The following is a 22159-nucleotide window of genomic DNA, read 5'->3' on the forward strand; positions in this document are numbered from 1 at the left end:
CGGGGACTGGCGCCGGCTCTGCTCTCTCTGCTCGCCCCACAGCCGACGTCCCCCTCTGAATGCGGAGGATGAACAGCCTGACTGCCTGATGGAATCCTTCTGGAAGGAGTGCCAACCATGTCCCGCCCGCTCCCGCTTGAGTGGGAGCCTGGAAGCAGCCCTTGCGCCAGGAAACCCTCTCTGGAGAAGGAGGGGTCAGTTGGCCCGACCCAGGCTGCAGGGCGGCGCATGGGGGATGCTGTGGCCCCCAGAGAGCTCTGTTATCTCTGTCGTTGCCTCCTACGCGGGGAGGGAGGGACAGGCCGGCCTCCCCCTCTGCCTGCTTGGTGGAGCCATGGTCCTCCCTGTCTAAAACCAGTCCGGACTGACTCGGGGGCAGGGGCGTTGGTGCAGCCACAGGTGGCTGGTCACAGGGTCCAACAGACCCTATTTGCAGGACTCCAGGGCAGACCCATCTCCTTAGGCAGACAGAGAGCTGTCTCTCTGTCTCTATCTCCCCCCATCTCTGCTCTGCTTCAGCCTGTGTATCGGGCCTGGATCAGCCAGGGCAGCCATAAACGGTGATGTGCTGCCTGTCACCTGTGCATGTGGCCCCTGGGGGCTCTGAGAAGCCTCCTTCCAAGCCCCTGTGGGACCTGCAGCCCCCTCCCATCCCCTCCGCCACCCATCCCGTCTTGGCCTCTGGGGGACTCCGGTCTTGGGCTCCTGGCCTTGGCGAGGCTGTCAGGAGGCCCTCCCTCCACCTGCCTCCGTTGGTGGAAAAGCTGAATTAGAAAAGTAGCCCAGAACGTGTGAAGTTAGAACTAGTCTCTCACCTGCTGAGACGCTGGTCACTGAGCTGACTGGGGAGGGGTCTCAGCCCCACGCCTGCTCTGGGGACCAGCCAGGATGACACCAGCTGTCAGTCTCAGAGGGTGTCACCAATTCACAGTTTTCATTACATTGATTTACTTTCATTTGCACTTGGGGTATTCGTCTGCTAGGGCTGCCATAACAAAGTACCACAGACTGGATGGCTTAAACAACAGGAATGTATTTTCTCCAGAACCGTTAGGTCGAGGTGTCGGGGGCCTGGTCTCTCCTGAGGCCTCTCTCCTTCGTTGCACATGCTGCCTTCTTGCTGGGTCCTCACGTGGTTTTTCCTCTGTGTGCAGGCTTCCCTGCTGTCTCTCCGTGTGTCCACATTTCCTCTTATAAGGACACCAGTCAGATTGGATTAGGACCCACCCTAATAACCTGACTGAACTTACCTCTTTGTAGACCCTCTCTCCAGATGCAGTCATAGTCTGGAGTACTGAGGGTTCAGACCTCAACATATGAATTTGGGGAAGGACACAATGCATCCCTTAAGGCATGGGTACCATGCAACATTCTCAGGACCAAGGGCATGGACCAGAAATCGACAGTGGTGATGGCCTCTCGTGAGCTCTGCAGTCAGCGCTGTGAGCAGCTGCTGGGTGCATCCTGTCTCCAGGCCTGGTCCTGGCCGAGCTGTGGGGCACGGCTGCCCCACCAGCCACAGGAGAGCAAGCCCCAGAGTGGGACTCAGACCCTGAGAGCCCTGAGGAGTCGCCTTGGGCCTTCGAGACTCATTCAGCAAAGACAGAGCTGAGGGCCCAATTCCTTTAGCCTCTCAGTTCAGGACCTTACATCTCTCACCTGTGCTTTGAACCTTCCTGCCTCCTGTCTTGCCAGTGCATCCCCACGTACGGCTCCCAAACGCAGCTCTCATCCTGTTTCTCCGCACTTTGAAGCTTCCGGTGGCTCCTCAGGGCCTTGTCCTATATAAGCTCTCTAGTCCAGGCCCTGCATTCCTGGCCTCCCACCCCGCCCTGCAGTCACACCAAACTCCAAGGAGTCACTGGGAAAGCCGGGATGTTCCAGGCCTGGCCAGCTCTTCTCAGACCCAGCTCGTCCCTTCCAAGGCCTCCCCTGCGCCCCTCAGGCTCAGCTGAGCTCCCCTCCTTAGGGCCCCCCACCATCATGTTGCTTGAATGCATAAGGTATGTACCTGCCAAAGCAGAACTTAAAGATGGGATGTGTTAACGAGCAGGTACGCAGGTAAAATCCTTTATCTTTTGGCCGCACTCTGCAGCTTGCGGGATCTTAGTTCCCCGACCAGGGATGGAACCTGGGCCCCAGCAGTGAGAGCGCCAAGCCCTAACCACTGGAACGCCAGGGAATTTCCAGTAAAGTCCTTACTGACTGCTCTTCCAGACAAAGGCTTCGAAAGAGCAATTCCAGCATTTTGCACACGGTCGGTCTCCCTTTATTCTTCTCCTTTGCTGTCCTGCACACAGCTCACCATCTTGAAGCAAAGAGCACTGGACTGAGGCCAAAGAGTCCCAGCCTCCAGAAGGGCTTCCATCCTGGTCCCAGTCGCTCTTACGCATTTTTTATAAAATAAGGGCAAAATGCAATAAAGAGTGATTTTTAAACTTTTTCTTTTTTTAAATAATGGAAGGCTTCCCATTATTATGATGTTGTCTAGAAGACCAGTAAGTAACCCAGATAAATGTGAGGCCTTGGGCACCACCCTGGAGCAGGCCCCCCTACCCACCCCCACTGCCGTGCAGCTGGTATTTGACAGAGGCAAGAGCCTCCTGGCAGAACATGAGATGTTCTGGGCTTGCGGAGTGGGATGTGAGTGGACAGTGGCCGTGGTCAGGACTCTGGCTGTCGGTGACAGAAACTGGGTTCAGGTGAGCTTTCGCAGAACCAGGATTTGAGTCGCTCACATACTGGTGAGGCAGGGGTGGAACAGCCAGGGACTCCCGACCCCGGCGACCCTGGGCAGCTCCCGAGCTTCCAGTTCTGGAACGAGAGGTCCCTTGTGCCCAAGCAAAAGTTGGGCCCTGGGTCACATCCGCCTGCCCTGCCTATCGTGGTGTGTGTGTGTGGGGGGGGTCTGACTGCCCGACTGGCAGTTCCCACCAAGACCACAGGCTTCAAAGGGCATCTTCTGAAAGAAGGGGGTTTCTGTGCAGACAGAAAACAGTAAATGGCTGATTCAGCCATGTTTTCCAAACTTCATTAAGTCTCAAATAAGAAATCTATTTATTTGAATTGAATCCCTGTCTATAAGGTCACAGACGTTTTATAAAACGGTAGCTACATCAACCACACACACACCACTATTTATCTTTAATTTCATATTGGGATACAGGGTCGCCCCCGAAGTCTTAGTGTAGTTTTAAGTCTTAATAACTGAAGAAGTGTAAATGCTACAAACCTACAAAATACATCAGTTGAGTATTTACTTATTTAAATTCCTTTTATACTTAGTTTCCTGACATTTGAATGCTGTGTTTTTCATTTTAAGTCTTTGTGAGTGCTGGAATCTGGACGGACAAGCAGGTAGAGGAGTCCTCTCCTGTGGGCACCTCAGATACCTGGTCGACCTCCCTTGAGGTCATGTCCAGACTGTCACGTGTGCCTCCAATCCTCATAAGATCACAAGGCTGGACTCACAAAGGCAATCCCTTTAGTCACTGACCATCCGCCCATGAATGGTTTTCCAAAGTCTGAAAATCAGCTAGAGCCACTAGACGGGGGTATTATATGAATCTGGATAAGAAACGTCAACATATTTAAAATGTAGATAACTAACCTTTCAAATGACAGTTTTTGGTGTGTTGGGAGCATTTATGCTTCTGAAGTTATTAAATCTTAAAATCACACTAAGACGTTGGCTGCACAACTTTTAAATACTAGTAGCAACCTCTAAATTGCTTTCGTGACTCACCAATGGGTCATAACCAGTTTTAAAAGTACCACACTTCAAAAGTCAAGTGCAAAATCCAAATGTAGACCAGTCTCTCCCCAGGGGGGTGCTGGCAGGTCAACTGACGCCGTGTCTCGTTGGGGTAAAGAGGTCTGCCTTGGTCCTTGAATTTACCAATCTGGGTGGCAGTTATCTGGGTATGTGTCTTTCCTGCCGGACTGTGAGCTCCTTCACGAAGGGGCTGTGCTTGCTTTTTTGTTGTTTTTCCTTTAGGCTTTGCGTCCCTCGACATAGTAGGAGAACTGGCCTACTCTCTAGTCTTGACATTGGGCTTATTTCTGGGCTCCAGCCCTGATTAGATTAATCTGTTTTTCTTTCTGTGTTTTTTCTCTTTCTTTTTTTAAAGAAATATATATATAGTAGCCCCAAGCTCACTGTTCAGAGATCCCTGTGTAGCATTTTAAAAATGCAATTCATGCCTATTATTAGAAAATCCAAATTATACTGAAATGTGTAAGATGGAGAGGAAAGGCCGCCCCCAGCCAGCTCCTCTCCCCAAAGGCGGTCGCTGTTATCGGTGTCTTGAGTGTCCTTCTGGAAAACGTTTTCTCCGCATTTATGAGCGTATATGTGCGCTTCTGTCTCGACGTGCACACCAGGAATGTTGCACTCCACCCTGTGCTGCTTCTTGCTTCTCCCTTTGGTAGTGTATCTCAATGCGCTTTTCACATCGGTACGTATGGTTGCCTCCTCTTTAAATTGTTTTTTTTTTTTTTAATTTTTACAATTTTTATTTTTCTGGCTGTGCCGCGCGGCATGTGGGATCTTAGTTCCCTGACCGGGGATCGAACCCGTGCCCCCTGCAGTGGAAGCGTGGAGTCCTAACCACTGGACCGCCAGGGAAGTCCCCAGTCGCCTCCTTTTTAAGGCAGTGTTGCACAGTGTATGCATGCACTGTAATGTATTTAAGGTGTTACTATTTGGTGAACGTACGGACCAAACTGTTGAACTACAATATACTTAACTATACTAGATTTAACTCCGTGGATGAACATTCAGTTGTTCCCGGTTTTGTCTTGTTCTCCCCTGCACCCAGAGTCCTCGTATAAAAACCCAGATAGATGGTTTTCCAGCCCAGAGCAGATCCCTAGAACTGGGTTTGCTGAGTCAAAGGGTGTCTCCGTTGTCCCCCAAAGAGGCCTGCCTTCCCCTGCAGCCACAAAGACGCTCTGCTGGGCAAAATCCCGGAGGCGTCTGGACACCCGAGCCCCAGGTGCTGGCCAGCGCTCAGGGCAGCGTGCCTCACATCAGATGGCGCCGAGCCTGATGCAAACTGCTAAGTGGAGAAGAGCCAGCTCCTGCCTCCGGCCCTGCTCCGCCCGGCCGCATCTTGTGGGGTCCAGCGAGAGAGGAAGTCACAACGAGAGGCCCTTTGGGTTTTTGCCGCTTAGGACCGGCTCTTGGGCTTTGTGCAAACTTTGCCTCCCAGCTGAGCTCTCTCTGCTTTGTTGGGGCGCCTGCCTGCCCGGCTTGCTGAGGCTGCAAACCGCTGGACCCCCGGGCCGGGAGCCTGAAGGCCTGGGTTTGGATTAGTCCACCGTGCTGTCTCGGCCCCCGTGGGGCAGCTCATTCACGTCGGGCTCGCCTCTCCTAAACCCGCTGGCTCTGCCTTGTCTGCCGCTGGACTTCCTCGGGCCGCAGGTCCCCTGGCCCTTCAGTCCCTCAGAGCCCCAGCACCCGCACCTCCCTGTCATCCTCCGACATTCCTGCAAGTTGAAGTCACTCCTGCCTTACACAAGGCCATCCCGGGACATTCCTTCCAGCCTTCTGTTTATTTTGTCCGTGTGCGTGGGAGAGAACCAGGCTGAGGGAGGTGGAGCTCCCATTTTGGGAAAATGGAGCCTGAAATGATCAGGGATGGAAACAATGTTAAAGGAAGCAGAGCTGGAGCCTGTGACCACAAACGCAGCTTCTCTGTGACACCCAGCCCAGCCCAGACCCCAGAGCACCCGCCAGCTTTCCTCTCGTGCCTTTTGTTCTACTCACTATAGCCAGGAGTGGGAGTCGCCCAGTCCACTTATCGAAGTGGCACCCACCACTTGACCAGCACCCACCTGGAAAAGGCAAAGGGACCGAGGTGCAAAGGTCAAAAATTCAGGCACTGACGTCCCTGTTTCCTTTTTGGCTTGTGTGTTTTGTCCGCACCGCATGGCTTGCGGCATCTTAGTTCCCTGACCAGGGCTTGAATCTGAGCCCACGGCAGTGAAAGCGCCGAGTCCTAACCACTGGACCACCAGGGAATTCCTGCTGATGTCCCTGTTTCCACCTGCTGTTGACCGTGGCCCCCACTCAGGACCTCCTGGCCACGCTCAAAGGACAGCGCGGGTGCTGTGAGTGGTCAGGCTGGCCCTGGGCAGTCCCTTCCTCTCCCCGCGACGTCCTGTCCACCAGTGCCCCCTCTCCCCGAGGCGGTCACCCGCTTCCGGTCCCCAAGCACATCTATCCTAAGAGCAGACCCAGGGGTCAGGTTGCTTTGACCGTGGGGTCAAACCCTGAATGACAGTATCAAACATGTAAATCAGGTGCTCAAGCACTGAGCCCTCCCCTTGTCTTGCAGGAAAAGGACCTGGATGGCGTGGAGGGCCCACCCCTGGCAGGACCTGAGGAAGACGACGGTGAGTGGGACCCGCGCACCGCTGCCCGCTGAGGCCGCCCGGATCGTGTCTGGCTGTGGAGGCTAGGCTGTGCCACGGCCCTTTGGATTCCCCAGCTGAGGATTTGAGTGGCAGGGGGAGGGGAGAGGATGGAGGGGGAGAGGATAGAGGAGAGGGGCTGCGAAGCCGGGTCTGCCGCAACCCAGAGGACACCGGCTGGAGCCCACTCCTTTCTGACCCCCTGCCTTCCTGCACCCATCTCCCGGACCACCTACTTTGCTCTTTGTTTTTTTTTTTTTTGTTTTGGCTGCACTGTGTGGCAGGCAGGATCTTAGTTCCCTGACCAGGGGTCTGACCTGAATCAGCGCCCCCTGCAGTGGAAGCCTGGAGTCTTAACCACTGGACCACCAGGGAAGTCCCTGCTTTGCTCTTTCGGCCTTTACTTTTCCATTTATACAATGTGAGTTGTCTCCAAATACAGGTGGCCCGTCACTGACCTTCTGTTTCCTGCAGTGCCTCTTAACTCCTTTCTCATCCCCTATTTGTACATTTCACATTTCTCTCCAAATATCTCGGACCTATTTTATGGAGACTAAAGCCACTTACAGGGCCACCTCCCAGGGTTCTGCAGGTTAAAGTCCCCCAGAGAGGAAACGCCTGATTCCGAAGCAGCTCCAGCTGACTAGTGTGGCCATCAGGTTCCAGACAGCTAGGGGAAGAGAAAGGGAGTGACTGGGAGCATTGAGCAATTTTGACTTGACCGGGTAGAAGACAGTGTGTTTGCTCTGGCCACCCACGGGGACCAGTGCCCCAGACAGACAGACAGGACCAGACACGGTGTGGGGCTTCTGCTGGTTCTGTCATGTTTTATTTCTTTAAAGAAAAAAAAAAAGAAGCTGAAGCAAAAATAGCAAAATGTCAACATTTGTCAAATCTGTATGGCAAGTACACGGAGGACTCATTACTTGCTGTACTTTTGTGTACGTTCGAAATATTTCATGTTTTTTTAAAAAGGGAGTCTGTTGCTGTGATTTTAAGCCAACAACTGGCAGGAGCCCTGGAAAGAGAAGGTTGCAGGAATGCAGTAACCAAGGCTGGTGTGGGCCAGGCAGGCAGGGCTGGGATGGGGGGTGGGGAAGCTTCCCCTGAGGCCCAGCAGGGATGGGCCTTCAGTTTCTATCAATAGAGCCTTAGAGGAAGAGGGACGGGGGTGGGGTAGGGGGTGGGGGGGGTGTGGGGGGGTGGACATCAGCCCCTTGCCAGGGGCTCTCCCTCCAGCTGTTGACTCCCCAGATCCTCTGCAGGAACCGTGGGCCTGGGGTCTGTCCCTGCCACGTTATTGGATCCCAGCAGTGATTTGGGGACACAGGAGGCAAGCGCCAAGGCTGCTGGAGGCCCCTGGGCCAGCACAAGGGGAGGCTCAGCAGACCCCTCTTCTGAAACACTGTCAGACCCCATAGATGTGCAGCCCCACTCCCAGCCGTGGGCAGTGTCTCCGGGCCCTCCGTCCTTATCTGACTGTTGCTCCTGGACCTTGCCCATCCACCAGCCGCCTCCTCCCAGCCCTGACAAGGCAGAGGCAGGAGAGATTTAGGGCCCCAGCTGTCAGCAGAAAACGTGAGAGGCCCCCAGCCCCTCTGCAGTGAGCCAGCTCAGTGTCTGCTAAGGTGCCTTCCCTAAGCGGCTGGGTGGATTCAGAAGACTGCAAGAGGAAGTACCCCTTCCCAGGGGGCTCTCACGTTGAACCCTCCTGGTCTAGCAAAATTGGAGGCTGCTGTGGATCCCTCGTCACACCACATGTGATTAAGTGAAAGCCTTTTCGAGTGGTTTGTTCCCTCTGGCTCGAAGCAGCACAGTCAGAGCGGCCCCACAGATTGAAACCGTGAGTAGTACCCAGCTGGCTAAAACATAGCAACACAATGACCTTGAAGTCGAAGTTAATCCGTCGTCTTTGTCCGTTGCCTCTTTCTGAGGTCCAGAAGCCAGCATGGTTGTGAGCTCACTCTGAGACTAGCTCCGTGTGATTCTGCCCCGTGGCAGGTTCTTCCCTGACAACCAAACACCCAGGCCCCTCAAATGGCGGCCCCAGGTTACTCAGCAGGGTTCCCAGGTGCCGGGACACCGCAGCCCAAGCCCTGAGCCTTTAGAAGTTCCTGCTGCTGCGGGCCCTTTGCTCGTCAGCCTGAGCTGAGCTCAGCCTGGAGGGAAGAGAAGCTGATGGGAGCAGGGTCTCCGGGGCTGGGGGGTCGGGGGGAGTCATCCTGTCTGCCCTGGCAGCCTGGCGTCTCACCCCGTGTCCTCCTGTCCCCTTGCTTCCTGCCCCCCCCCCCACTGGCTTCCTTGCTTTGCTGGCTCTGTCTCCCCAGACCTGCAGCATCACCTGTAAAGCCCCTCTGACACCCCGCCCCCCGCTTAAACTTCCAAGCAGCCCCCTCCCTGCCTCTCTCTCCCCTCCTGCTATCCTTTTCTGAAGAGCTCTCAGGACCTGCTGCAAACTCTGTATTTTATTTTATTTTACTTATTTATTTTATACGGTTTTTTAACATGGACCTTTTTTAAGTCTTTTTTTTGGCCACGAGGCATGTGGGATCTCAGCTCCCCGACCAGGGATCACACCTGCACCCCCTGCAATGGAAAGCGAAGTCTTAACTACTGGACCGCCAGGGAAGTCCCAAACTCTGTATTTTAATGACTCATCTTTGCTTGCTGTATGTTTTCTTCTCTGCTAAGTCCCCAGCACCGAGCAGAGTGCTCGCCAAGTATTTGCTGAATGAACGAAGATCGAGTTAATCCTGGTACAAACAGGGTAACTGCGGCCTAAGGCAAGGGTTCAGCCCTGGCGGCCAGATTCTCCTGCAAAGTCAGGCTGTGGTGAGAGCACACACCACCCCGGCTACAATGCCTGGGTTCTGAATTGGCATCCAGAACCTTCTTTTAGCCCAGAGAGAGCTCGAATCTCAGAGGCTGCAGCCTTTTCCTCCCTGGAGCCCACATCAGCCTGTCTGATCACTCCGGACAGCTGCCAGCTGGAGGAGGTCCGGGTGGCCCAGGGCAGGATGTGGAGGTGTTTGAGATCCCTGACACTGGAGTGACATAGAACAGAAGTGAAAAAGAATACATCCGTGTGGGAGGGTGATTTGCTGGTCTTGCATTTCCCATACTCAATTCTTTATACATTAACTGAAATTAGATAAGACAGGCACTGAGCCTCTATCCCCGAGGCTGACCGGAGGCCGTCTACCCTCCACCTCCTGGGCTGAAGGACCACATAAGGGCATTGCTTCCTAAGGGAGCTCTCTCCACCCGGACACTCAGCCAGGGGAATGCTCTAGTGCTCTTTCCTTTTCTGCCCTTGCAGGCTTCACCTGTACATGCTGCCTCCTCTGGCCTGGCTTCCCTACATCACACGTCCCTGTTTTCCTCTGTCCACACCCCCGGGTGTGCCTTCTTCAGACCTCTAGAGCTGCCCTTTCATTTGTTCCAAGGCAGCTACGGGGTCTGCTCTGGGACTGGCAGATCTGTTCAGCAATAAGTACTGGGGTTTTTTGGTTTGGTTTTTTGGTTTTTGACCACGCCACGTGGCTTGCAGGATCTTAGTTCCCCGAGCAGGGATTGAACCCCGCTCTCGGCAGTGAAAGCACTGAGTCCTAACCACTGGACCGCCAGGCACTTCCCTAAGTGCTGGCTTTAATGACCAATTTGTGAACACCGTGAGAACAGGCCACATCATTCCCAGGTCCCATTGTGGGCTGGATACGTTGTTTCAGATTTTTAATAACTGGTTGCGGGGAGGGGCATAGAGAGAAAGGGCCTGCCGACATGATGCCCCTGGACGGCAGGGCGGGCACCCCCAAGCCCGGGAAACCCGAGGACCTTGGCAGGAGGGTCGGGGGTCCCTGCAGCCTTCCGGACCTGGGACCCGAGGAGAGGCAGGGAACCCAGCGCCTTAGCACAGGCTGCTTCCCAGAAATAACGGCCCTTCGACTGTGTAATTAGCACAGCAATCATGGGGAAGGGGGAGGGGTCAGGCTGAGGGGGAGAAAAGCCTTGCGGGCGGCTGCTGGGCCAGAGCCCTTGCTGGAGAGAGGCCCACAGGCAGCTCTGTGGACGGCTCAACCTGGTCTTGGAAGGGAACCGGCCTTTGGTGGATGGAACTGAATAGCATGGATGGGGGTGGGGCGACGATGCTCGCTTCACTCCAGCTGCCTCATCCCCGGTTCAAGTTCCCAAGAGAGTTCCTAAGCGGAAGTGGTGTCGGGGGAGGACCTGCCAGGCCCAGGGGAGGGTGAGCCGATGTTGTGGGCGTCCAGCGCTCTCTGAGGCTTAGGTGAGCTGGCCCGGGGTGGGCGTGGGGCCCATGTGCCCCTCTTTGAAGCGGGGGCACCCTCTCCGGCCCAGGTGGTTCTTTGGAAACCCTTCTTTGGAAGGGAAAGGGGCCTGAAGTTGCAGGCGGGCCCAGCACCCTAACTGGCTCTTACTGTGTGTCCTCTCTGCAGGGGGAGAGGCCTTCTCCTTCAAATACAGCCCCGGGAAGCTGAGAGGAAACCAGTATAGGAAGATGATGACCAAGGAGGAACTGGAGGAGGAACAGAGGTAGGCCGCCCACCCTCTTCGGGGTCGCTCAGCTTTCTCCAGTACTGGTACCGCCGTGAGCCCCCTTCGTCGCAGGCGGGAGAGGAGGAGGGCCTCCTGTAAGCTTCGCCAGCCCCGCACTCTTCCATTTCCATTTTAGGGGTTTCTCCCCCCTGTCCTGGCAATAGTCGGCCAGGCTCGATGTCCCCCGACAGTCCCCTTGGGGCCCTCGGGAGGAGCGTGTGACGGTGATGGGGGGAGGGTGGCCGAGCCCCTTCTTGCACCCCACCCCTCCCCCGCCAAAAGGGAAAAAGCAGATGCCTGGGAAGAGCCTGGAGCAGATCCGCCTGTTCACTTACACGGAGGGTTCATGACAAAACCAGTCCATCACTGCAGGATACTGCATGATTCTTCCTGCTCATCCACTTGGCCACCAGCCCGCCTCGGCACCCCCCAAGCCCCCCAGCCCAGGGCCAGCAGTCACTTTTTATCTGTTCTGCTCCACAGAACTCTGAGGCAGTTGCAGCCACGCAGCTCCTCATTTTTAGAATTGGGCTCTTGCCCCGCCAGCCCCCAGCCGGGCACCCATGCACACCCTGGGCTTCCCTCCTAAGGAGCAGTAGGGACAGGCCATGGGCGAGAACCAGTGGTCTGACACGGGCCAGCCTGTGGCCTGGGGTCCTCTGGTTTAAGCACAGAGCTAAATGGGGGCCTGTGTTTTCTGAGCCCAGCAACCCGGAGGGGCTGGGTGATCACCCCCTACTTGCTAGCTAGCGTAAGCTGGGTTCTAGGGTCAGGAATGGAGGCTTTATTATTCCAGGGTGCAGATCTCAACTACCCTTTCATTATCACCAAGCCCACCCTGTACCCCTCAAGTCAGAAGGCCCTGTGCCCACGAGAACCCCCTTTCCCTTTCTGGAGCCGCCGCCAGTCCTTCCAAACCTGGCCTGGAAGGCTCTTCACCGGGGGCGGAGGGGTGGCAGGGTGAGCCCAGCCTGGGGAAGCCCCCCACTCCTCGGTGCCCAGCCGCTGCCTCTGGGTGTGATCCGGTTTGCTGCCTTTATATTTCAGGATTGAGCTGACCTCTGACCTCACTTCCCTGTAGCAAGTTCCTTAGGTCCTGAGCCACAAATATCCTTGCAAATCCTTTTGGTAAGGAGACTGACTTCTTAGATTAGCGGTGCCTCCCTCATCCTGTCTGTTACTGTGTCCCCATCACGACTGAATGTGGTCCAAACCTCTCCTCCTCCGCTGCCTTCATAACCAGTTAATTCACTTCTGTGCACCCGGGCCCGCTCATTCTTCTCCAGCGCAGGGCTCCTGGGTGAACAGGCTCCCTTCCCAGGGCTGCAGGGTTCTTGGAGGCCCAGTTCACGCAAGTCCCTCCTGGGCCTAATGGGCCAGCGCCCCCTTGTGAGGCTGGGGGGGGAACTGTCTTCCGCTGGACTGCGTGGTATCACGCCCGCAGCTTTCATCTTTCCCTGAGAAGGTAGAACGGTGCCCGGCAGAAACCCTGTGCCCCCAAGTTGTGGGTGAGGCAGGGTGTTATGATCAGAGCAAGGGCTGGTGGACTGCAGCCCTGTGTTTGTAAATCCAGTGTGACTGGAACAGGGCTGCGGTCACTGTTTTTCTGTGGTCTGTGGCAGCTTTTCCACCGCAGTGGCTGAGTTTAGTTGCAGAGGGACCACATGGCCCACAAAGCTGAAAAGAGTCAGTACGTGGCCCCTTCCAGAAAAGTTGTGCAGCCCCAGAGTTAAGGATGGAGGGGGCTTGACGCGCCTGTGGCCCCTCGAAGGGCCCTGTGGACAGAGGCTGTGACCGGGACCCTGGCCCTATTCTGTGTGCTCTGCGGAGATGAGGGGCCATTAGAGTAGGAGAGGCCGGTTAGCCGACTCAGTGGCAGGGCTCGGGCCGGGGTCAGACTGCCACCGTCCCTGGGTTCCGTGCTGGGACCTCGGGGAGGGAAAGTCCTCCCTCCATCGTGTTCAGACAGCAGGCTCTGCGTTGCCCAGGGGGGGGTCTTTCCCTACTGGATCTTTGGGGGTCTCTAGATGAGTGGTTCACGCTGAGCTATTCTGCGGGGTCGAGACTGCCCAAGCGCTGCTCTTGGGGTGAGGGTTTCTCACCTCCTCACCCGCAGGCTTGGTTATCACAATCGTGCTTGAGCTGAGGAGGGACTGGTGGACTTCATGGTGAACGCGGTCCTCCCAGGGTGGGGCTGGAGTTCACGTTCACTCTCATCACCGCCCCTCCCAGCATGCTCCTGTGGCTGTCCGGCACGTCTGCCTGTGAGGTCTGCTTGCTCTCTCCTGCCCCTGCACGTGGTCAGCCCGCTCCGCACTGCACGGGGCCGCCGACACCCACCCTTCTCGCATGTTCCCCGCATGCTGATGCTTGGGGTTGCAGAGGCTGGCAGGCGTGGCTTTGCGTTTTCATCTGCAGCACGACAGTTCCAGTGGGGACCGGGAGAGCGGACGGGTGTGAGACAGCTCTGGTCCCAGCTGCGTCTAGGAAACTGCCTTTGGGATTGTCAGTATGAAAAATATTGTCAAACCACTAAAAGCACAGGCCAGTGAAAAGTGTGTGCCCTTCTCTGCCTGTCAGATTCTTCTGGACCAAACTCTGCTTGCTTCTTATTCCCTTCCTGGCATTCAGCGTCCCCGTCAGTTGCAAGCTGGTTAAAAGCCCATGCTGCAAACCCCTGACTTTAAATTCTTTACCTCGGCCCGCACAGCGGGATCTAGACCCTAAATCTTTAGTAGTCACAAGACCCAGAGTTCCTCAGAAGCTGCAGTTCACAGGTTTTCGGGGCATGGCACTTGGTACGCAGGACCCAGAGAAAGAGACCCCAGATTCGTTCCTCCACGTGATTAATAACTGGGCGTTCCTGTCCTTGGAGCAGCTCACAGATGAGATTCCTTCTGCCCAAGGGGCAGAAAGTGTAAGGCTTGTAAATCCAGACATGCTGCTTAAGAAAGACCCTGCTTCCTCACTGCCCACCTCCTGCTGGGTCTCCCGTGGGGCTGGAGCTCACAGGCTCCCTCAGCACTGCCTCTGCCGGGATGGGGGTGCCCCTGCCGGGATGGGGGTGCCCCTGCGTCCCCCCCGCAGCTTTTCTGGGAGGTGCCGTATCCAGCCTCAGCGTGGCTGGGACACTGGGCTTGCAGGTTATGACTGCTCCCCGCGGCAAGATGCCACCCCCTCACCCCCAGGGCCAGTGAAGCTGGCGAGCTTGGCTGACTTCTAGCTCGGCAGCAAAAAGAAGAGGCAGTGTCGGCTACTTCTTTCCTTGTACACCGTCCCTTCTTCCCATCTTCTGGTCCAGGGGAAAAGTGGAACCCAGGAGGTAGACTAGGTTGGCTCTGATAGTGAGGACCCAGGACCCCAGCACCCATTCCATTCTGAAGGTCCCCAGGACTGGCCTGACGTTTTTGGAAGTGGACACCACTCTAGTGGGTGGTGTTTTGAAATGCATAACTGGCAAGGGTGAGTGGCTATTCTTCCTGCTTTCTGCCCTCTGATGGGTCCACAAACCATCCACCAGTGTGAATTTCTAGGAACACGTGCTGACTCACTTCCACATGAGGGCGCCAGAGGGATAAAACTGAATCCCACCGGTTTCCCTCAGCGCTCACCTGGGTAAACCAGCGCTTCTGCATGTCCCTTGCAAAAGGTGGGCACACCATTTGTGTCATCTGGGGAGCACATGTCCTTGGAAGCCACTGTCCCCAGAAGGGACAAAACCTACCCAGCAAGGATAAGAAATAATCTATGGTGAGAGGACCGGCCCACAGAGGACCAGCCCAGAGCGGCCACAAAGCTGAGGATCTGACCCCCGCAGTCTGACCTACCTACCTAAGTATATCTGTGGCACCCTACCTGCCCACCGACCTACCTGTGGACCCCCGTGCCCAACAACACACCTGTGGTACCCTCCCTGCCCAACTACCTAATTGAGGACCCTCCGTGTTAAACTGTGCACAAGTGGGCCCCGAGCTGCCCAGCTACCTGAGGGTGCTCCCTGTCTAACTACCCATGTGTGGGACCCAAACTGCCCACATACCAACATGTGGGACCCTCCCTGCCCAGCTACCTACTGTGGGACCCTCCCTGCCTAGCCACCCACATGTGAGACTCGAACTGCCCAAATACCTGTAAGTGGGACCCTCCCTGCCAACCACCTACAAGTGGGCTTCAGCCTGCTCAGCTACCCCCATGGGCACCCGAACTGCCCAGATACCCAAATGAGAGACGTGCCCTGCCCAAGTATTTACTCTGGGACCCTACCTGCCCAACTACCTAAAGTCTGACACTCCCTGCCTAACTACCTCCAGTGGGACCCTGCCTGTTAAACTATGTACAGGTGGGCCCTGACCTGCCTCGCTCCTACAGGTGGGACCCAACCTGTACAACCACCTACATGAGGGCCCTGACCTGCTCAACTACCTACAAGGGCACCCTACCTGCTAAACCACCTACAGGTGGGCCCTGACCTGCCCCTGTAGGCCTTGCAGACTTGGAACGGGGTCTCGGGCTGCCTTCGGTTAGTGGGCTCTCCTGAAGCGGGTGATGAGAGGCAAACTCCCCTGGGTCTGGATCCCAGCATCTGGGCTGGCTTCTGCAATTCCAGACGTTCCCCTTCCTCACCCCGTTTCCCCCTTTCCTGCAGTACTTGTAAGACGGCATGAGTGAAATAAATTATCTTTTCTCCTTATTTCTCTTTACAGAACCGAGGAATAATGAAGTTATCCTTAGCCTCCTCCTAAAGGCTTTTCCTTTTGGCATCTTAAAACTTGAGAGATAAAGTGGAATCCCCAGAGAGGAGCAGCAGGCTCCTGGGGCGCATTTTCCCACATAAATCTGCCAGGACTAGGCCCCCATCCAGGACTTTCCTTGGCTGGGAGGATCCCGAATGCCCGTGGCGCTCCCCTGTAGAGGCGTTCCTCCCTGTTTGCCTGGATTGCTTTGTTAAGCTGAAGGGTTTTCCTGGACTTTTATTTTCCCTATCACTCAACCTTCCTGTCCACACACGCTTTGCACCTGAGATATCACCAATGTCAGCAATGCCATCATTTTAAAATCGGTGTAGTTTTATTCCAGCCCTGCTGCTTTTCATCACCAGAGCCAAACCAGGAAAGACTTTGAGGTGTGATGGACAAATGAGGGAGCGCTGCCTGTGCTCGCTGCCTGGTCAACTGCCCTCCTTCCCCTTGGGGCCCGCTCCCCTCTCTGTCTTCGGCTGGCTCGGCCGTGGGGGCGAGAGCCCGATGATTGATCAGTGGGCAGCAAAGAACCAGAACCAGCTGTTGACTTCCTCTTGCCCTTACCCTCCGTTGAGAGCAGGCTCGGATCCAGCCCGCTTGTTGCTAAGAGGCCTTTTCATTGATGTTCCTACCAGCTCAGCGGAATGTCCACCTTCGCTTTCACAGAAGCAATAATGATAGTGTTCGCTTAAAACAGCTGTCTCGATTCTGCCTTTTCCTAGGTTTCATAGATGAGCTAGAACTTCTCCAGATAATCAGATCAGTCCCAGATTCATTTCTTGGAATTTTATATTTGACAATATTTATACTATACCAAACTAATCTGTAGTTTTTAGATGTGTTGGTTAAAACATTTTTTGAAAGCAGTAAGTTGATAGAAAAATTTTTTTTTCTCCTCTATTTAGTGGAAGGCCGGGAAATGTCCACTGTCAGCCTAGGGCATGGTACCTTCCCAGGGACCTTCTCCTCTGGGTCTAATACCTTAGGTTCACGGGTTTAGGACGGAACAGGCAACAAAGCAACAGCCACACAGAGCCATGTAGCCTGACCCACACAGCAGTAGCAACAGCAATGTCCTTGTCCGGCCGGGGTCTGACTGAAAAGTAGGTGACTCCTTCCAGGTTATTAAGTTTGTCTGGACACTTTCTGAACGTGGCTTGTAGGCACCAAGCCTCACATACTCCCGATGGCTGGGATCTGTGTATTTAGCCTTTGTTCAGTCCAATAAACTTTGAGTAGATGGTCTTGATTACTGTGTGTTTATTTCAGTTTTGCTTTGTTTTTAAAAAATCATCTTTTTGAACCCATTAAAATTTGAGCTGTCTCTCAGTTTGTGCCCGTTACTCTCCAGCAGAGTGCAAAGTCCTAGGCCCACCCTCTTAAAAATATGCAAGCGCCACGGCCATTAAGAGACGCACAAGAGGATTTGTGTACCTTGGGGGGGATGCCCACTCATACACCTGGATTGTGATTCCTTCCAAAGAGCTAAACACACAGCCTGTCAATTCACAGTACTCCTTTCTTCAGGTGGTAGGGTATCGCGTACTTCTCACAGGCTCCTTCTCCTCCGGACAGGAAAGCAGACTGTAGAAATAACTTTCCCGGCATGACTAAGAGAGGCTTGGATTTGGGACTTTGGTATTTCAGCTTCTAGATGCTGCTGTAGTCAGAAAACCAACTGTTAGCTGTTTGGGAGATACGGGGTTATTGCAGAAGGAAGATGTTAGGACAAGCGTAAGACCAGACGTCGATCGGATCCCCCTGTAGACAGGGTTGGGGTGCTGGTTGGACAGTGCTGTGCCCTACAGGGCCAGCGGTCAGAGGCTGTGCTGAAGCTCTGCCTCCTGGTGGGTCTGCAGGGACCAGAGCAGACCCTGCCGTTTGGTTTACATCCTCTGAAGGTGGCCCGTGCCGAGCCAGTAGGGCGGTGTTGCGGGGGGGGGGAACCACAGAAGCCTGAAACCGAATGGGGAGCTCACGCCAGCACACAGTGCCCAGCCTCACTGATGAGCACAGCACAACAGAACAAACAAGAAGCAAACCGTGTCTGCAGAGTCTCACCCCACCCTTTCATGTTTGCACTCATGGGAGGTGTCCCGTGCTGATCAGATGGCGTGGCCCGGCTGCAGAGAGAGAACAGAACATCACTCCCAGCATCCCCCCGGCCCCCCAGCCCGTGTGTGGTGAACATAAAGCCGATCTCCAGCCAGGCCTGTTCCCTGGTAAAAGGGCCAGGGCCCCTGCTGGCTATAAGGTGTCTTTGTGCAAACTGGAAAGAGGCGCCCCTTCCTCTGGGCAGCGAGACCCCACGCCCAGCCTTGCCCCTGTGCACACATCTGTATGCTCCCGTTTCCCAGCCAACTGTGTTTCTTCTTCCTCCACTTTTGGCTCATCCCTCTAAACGAAGGCTGTTTCTGACATGTCTCTGCATAGGCTCTCTAGCCGCCTAATGGAGTACCTCTGCTTCCTCATGGCCTCCCGGGGAGGTGTGTAGTCAACATTAAAGAGAGGCCTGGGAATTCCCCGGCGGCCCAGTGGTTAGGACTCCGAGCTCTCAACTGCCGAGGAGCCAGGTTCGATCTCTGGTCCGGGAACTAAGATCCTGCAGGCCGTGTGGCACGACCGAGAAAAAAGGGAGGCCCACGGGGAAACTGTAGCACCGAGAACCTGAACGATAACTTGGGATCCCCAAGTCTCCAGGGTAAACCCCAGACTTGGAACCCCAGGTTGTGGAAGTCTCGAGTTGAGTTTGTTTAGACCAAATCAGCTCCTGTGTTAAGAGTGGGTTTTGTTTTAGTTTCATTTTCTTCTTACTCTGGAAAGCAAAGCAGTAATACAGGAGTGAGGAGTGTCCGGACTCCACGGGATGTGCACGGCCTCTCTCTCTCTCCCCTGGTTTGGGAGCATCTTTTTCCTCTTTATCCTTTCTTCTTGACAGAGTTCAGAAAGAACAGCTGGCTGCCATCTTCAAGCTCATGAAGGACAACAAGGAGACGTTTGGCGAGATGTCGGACGGTGACGTGCAGGACCAGCTCCGGCTCTACGACATGTAGGCGCCTCCACCCGTCAAGACGCCGCCACGGCGGGGCCACGACTCTGCCCCAGCCCGGCCCAGGACCGGAGCCCGTGCCACTGTCAGACTTGTGTAGGCTTCAGTTTATCTCATATACATAGATGTAGAGGTAGATCATATACAGAGTTGCTCAGTTCTTGCAATTTAGGTATCATGTCACAGGAATCAGGACTGTTGTCTTCAGAGAAGAAAAATCCCTGACTTGCTTGGCTTCTGCCTGCTGGTGAGCTTCCAGCTGTCACATGGGCTCCCCTCCGAGGCTGTCATCTGATCCAAATTCGACCTTCCGTGCAGACCCTAAGCAGGCAGCGGCCCAGAAGGGCTGGCTCGAAGCCTCAGCAGCCCCAGCACATGGTGTTGAAAGGATTCAGGGGTGCTGTGGGATGAGTATCAGGTCCCACTGCCTGAGCATCCAGTCTAATAACACTACACCACCTTCTTCCTTAGAAGGATTTCTGGACAGTTCTCTAATTGTATGGAGGCAAGCGGTAGGGGAGCATCCCTAAAAAGCAAAAAGTCTGATTCGAAGACTCACCTTCGATCCTGGACCAAAGCAACAGTATCAGAGTTAAGACCCTCTAAGTTTCTCTTATTTAAACGCGAGACTTACTTTATATATAATTAAGACTTCTATGAGTGCGTATCACACACCTAGACCTGTGCTAGACGCTGTCAATGGAAATAAAATACACAACACAGTCCTACCTTTAGAGAGATTAAAGTCGTGTAGAGGGGAGTTCCCTGGCGGTCCAGTGGTTAGGACTCGGCGCTTTCACTGCTGAGGGTGTGGGTTCAATCCCTGGTCGGGAAACTAAGAAGCTGCGAGCCGTGGCGCGGCCAAAAATAAATAAATACATAAAAATAAAGTCCTTTGGAGAAGCCAGGCATGTGTGCAGGAAAAGAGAACCTCACAAGTCAGCATTCAATAAAATGACAAAATGACCTCACAGAGAGAGCCTGGGCCACCTTAGCACATCAGTAAAGTTCAGTGAGTCAGTGAGTGCATGACGACGGAAATAACAGCGATTCTTCCATTCTGCCCAGGTCCTGTATCTGATCACCCCACTGGCAGAAAAATTCATGGCAATCTGAATTTAGGAGGGTACACTAAAGGGACAACCTAAGAAAGTTCTTGAGAATATTTTTTATTTGCTGAAATAAAACGAAACACGAAATTACAAGAAGCAGTGGCGTTTTACGTACCACAATTTAATAATTATCACGGGATCACAGTGAACCTTCTTTTATCCTCTCTTGCTTGTTAGGGTTTTTCCCAGGCCTCCCCCGCATCACTGTAACTGCTTTTGCTTCTTTGCTGACAATCCATAGCAGGAGGGTCTGATCTGTGTGTCTGTTGTTATATCCAAATGTCAGTTCTTTTTTTTTTTTTTAAAATATTTTTATCTTTTTTGTTACTGCTTTTTAAACACGTTATGATTTAAGTATTGTTTGTTCTCTCTCTCAGGTCCCAAGGACCCCCCTGGGTTGTTTTTTATCTCCCTGCCCCCTAAATGCACGTCAGCAGAACTTGCACTGCCCTGTAGTCACTTTATATCTCTTTCTTCACCTCCTTCTTCCAGTCCTTCTTCTCTGATTATACCAAACAAACAGAAATGACTCGTGGGTACGTGAGTCAAAATTCTCATGGCTATGGGAAAAGTAAACTGAAGGAACTTTTCTATACTTGGTTCAGCTAAGATGTTCCAACTGCAAAGAACTGAAAACTCCAACTCAATTGTCCTAAACAAAAGGAGAATTAGGGCACGGGAGGAGTCCAAAGGCAGAATGCCTGTAGGTCCATTAGGGTCAGGGCCCAAGCTACATTTTTCTTAACTTGGTCTTCCTTGCACTGTGGGCTTTGTCACAGACCAGCTCTCCTCGTGGTTGCAAGATGGCTGCGGGAGTTCAGCTATCACATCGAGGCGCAGGAAAAGGGCCGTCTCTTCTTTGTGTCCTAGGAGTGAGTGAACCAATTCAGGTGCACCCTCCCCTTTTGGGTCCCAATTGGCCAGAATGTCATGTGTCCGTGCCTTCACCGATCACTAGCAAGGAGATGGGACCACCATGGTTGGCTGAGATGCCTGGGGCTGGGGCCGGCATCCCCTGAACACTTAGCCATCCAGAGGAGGGGGCCACTGGACCTCACTGGGGCTCTGTGAGAAAGGGGTGGGAGGGATGGGTACTGGGTAGACAGGACCTGTCACCTGGTGGGGACTTGGAAGCCAGGGTCTGGAGTGCCCAGAATATGTGACACTCTTCCTGGGTGGTGGTTCTGTTGCCCAGGTACTGGGCCTCTGATGCTTTGTGGAAGCACTGCTGGCTTGCTACAATTTTTGGGCGGCTCTGATGCCATTTCCAGATAAGCTCCATCTTCTGTTTATATGATTTCTGTCACTTCATCTGCTTCACTGGCACACCAGTTGCCACAAGAGTCCTCTTAAAACAAAACCCATTTCCAACTGACACCCATATGTCCCACCAGATCTCAGTATTGCTACTAGTCAGGAAAATCAAAGCACCTTCGAAAAAATGTACCTGCAGACTCAGAATTTGTTCTTAAAAGTTCCCGGGGGTCAATGCGAGAACTTAACAGATGACCATAAGATAACAGCCTACCCTGCAAGCTGAAAGCAAGAGGAAACATTTGTTTGTTCGTAAGTGTCGGGAGGACGAAAAATCGATACCATCTGGGCCACCGCATCGTCCTTAACAGAGAACCTTGTCAAATTTTGGATTTTTGTCAATTTGATAGGTCAAAAATGTTAGCTCAATGAAACTTTAATTTGCATTTTTCTTATTATGTAAAGGTTTGCACAACCATTCAAATGTTTAGGTGCTCCTTGCATTTTTTTCCCCCTGTAAAGTGCCCGTTCCTGTCTTTTCCTGTTTTCTATTGACCACCAAACATTTAATCTCAGGTTTAATTCACCGAACAGCACCCATTTCCGATTATCTGGCCATAATTTGGGGTACAGCACCCGTCATCCTCAAGCCCTGATCCTGAGTTGAGAAGGGAACCTAGGTAATTCCAGGGAAAGCTCACCAAATTCAGGAGCCTTAGTGGAAGTCAAAACACCAACAAAAGTAGAGCTCCGTCTGCAGTACGATTTCAACCAAGTGTTAATTGCCTACTTTATATACTCTGAAGAACCACGCACCCGCAGATTGGACCAATCATTCTCCACGGCCAATATCCTTAGCGGCGCCTCAGTGGTTCAAGCATCTGCCAATCTACCGCGAAGGCGGAACTCTTGATTGCCATTGGGTACCGCATCCTCCCATCGCTCCCCGCCTCCACCCGAGTCCGCTTCCCTCTGAGGTGGGAATTCCGGATGTCCGGTCGCGTCCAGACAGGTTTCCTCAGTGATTGACA

General features: G+C 53.8%; 1 protein-coding gene across 3 annotated transcripts in view; it reads left to right on the plus strand.

Annotated features, from left to right (window-relative positions):
* MXRA7 (matrix remodeling associated 7) overlaps positions 1-20245 on the plus strand; it is a 29875-nt gene extending 9630 nt beyond the window's left edge. Inside the window, exons 2-5 of one of the 3 annotated variants that reach the window (XM_032616168.1) lie at positions 6342-6399; positions 10875-10971; positions 12022-12102; positions 15678-16962. In XM_032616168.1, the coding sequence (XP_032472059.1) occupies positions 6342-6399; positions 10875-10971; positions 12022-12055 (189 nt within the window). In that variant the 3' untranslated portion in view covers positions 12056-12102; positions 15678-16962. Of the gene's footprint in view, positions 1-6341; positions 6400-10874; positions 10972-12021; positions 12103-15677; positions 16963-18651 lie in introns of those variants that run through there. The other 2 variants (XM_032616167.1, XM_032616169.1) reach the window with 2 other exon arrangements.
* Positions 20246-22159: the final 1914 nt, after the last annotated feature.

This window comes from Phocoena sinus, chromosome 20 (assembly GCF_008692025.1).
Source record: "Phocoena sinus isolate mPhoSin1 chromosome 20, mPhoSin1.pri, whole genome shotgun sequence".
NCBI classification, from domain to species: domain Eukaryota; kingdom Metazoa; phylum Chordata; class Mammalia; order Artiodactyla; family Phocoenidae; genus Phocoena; species Phocoena sinus.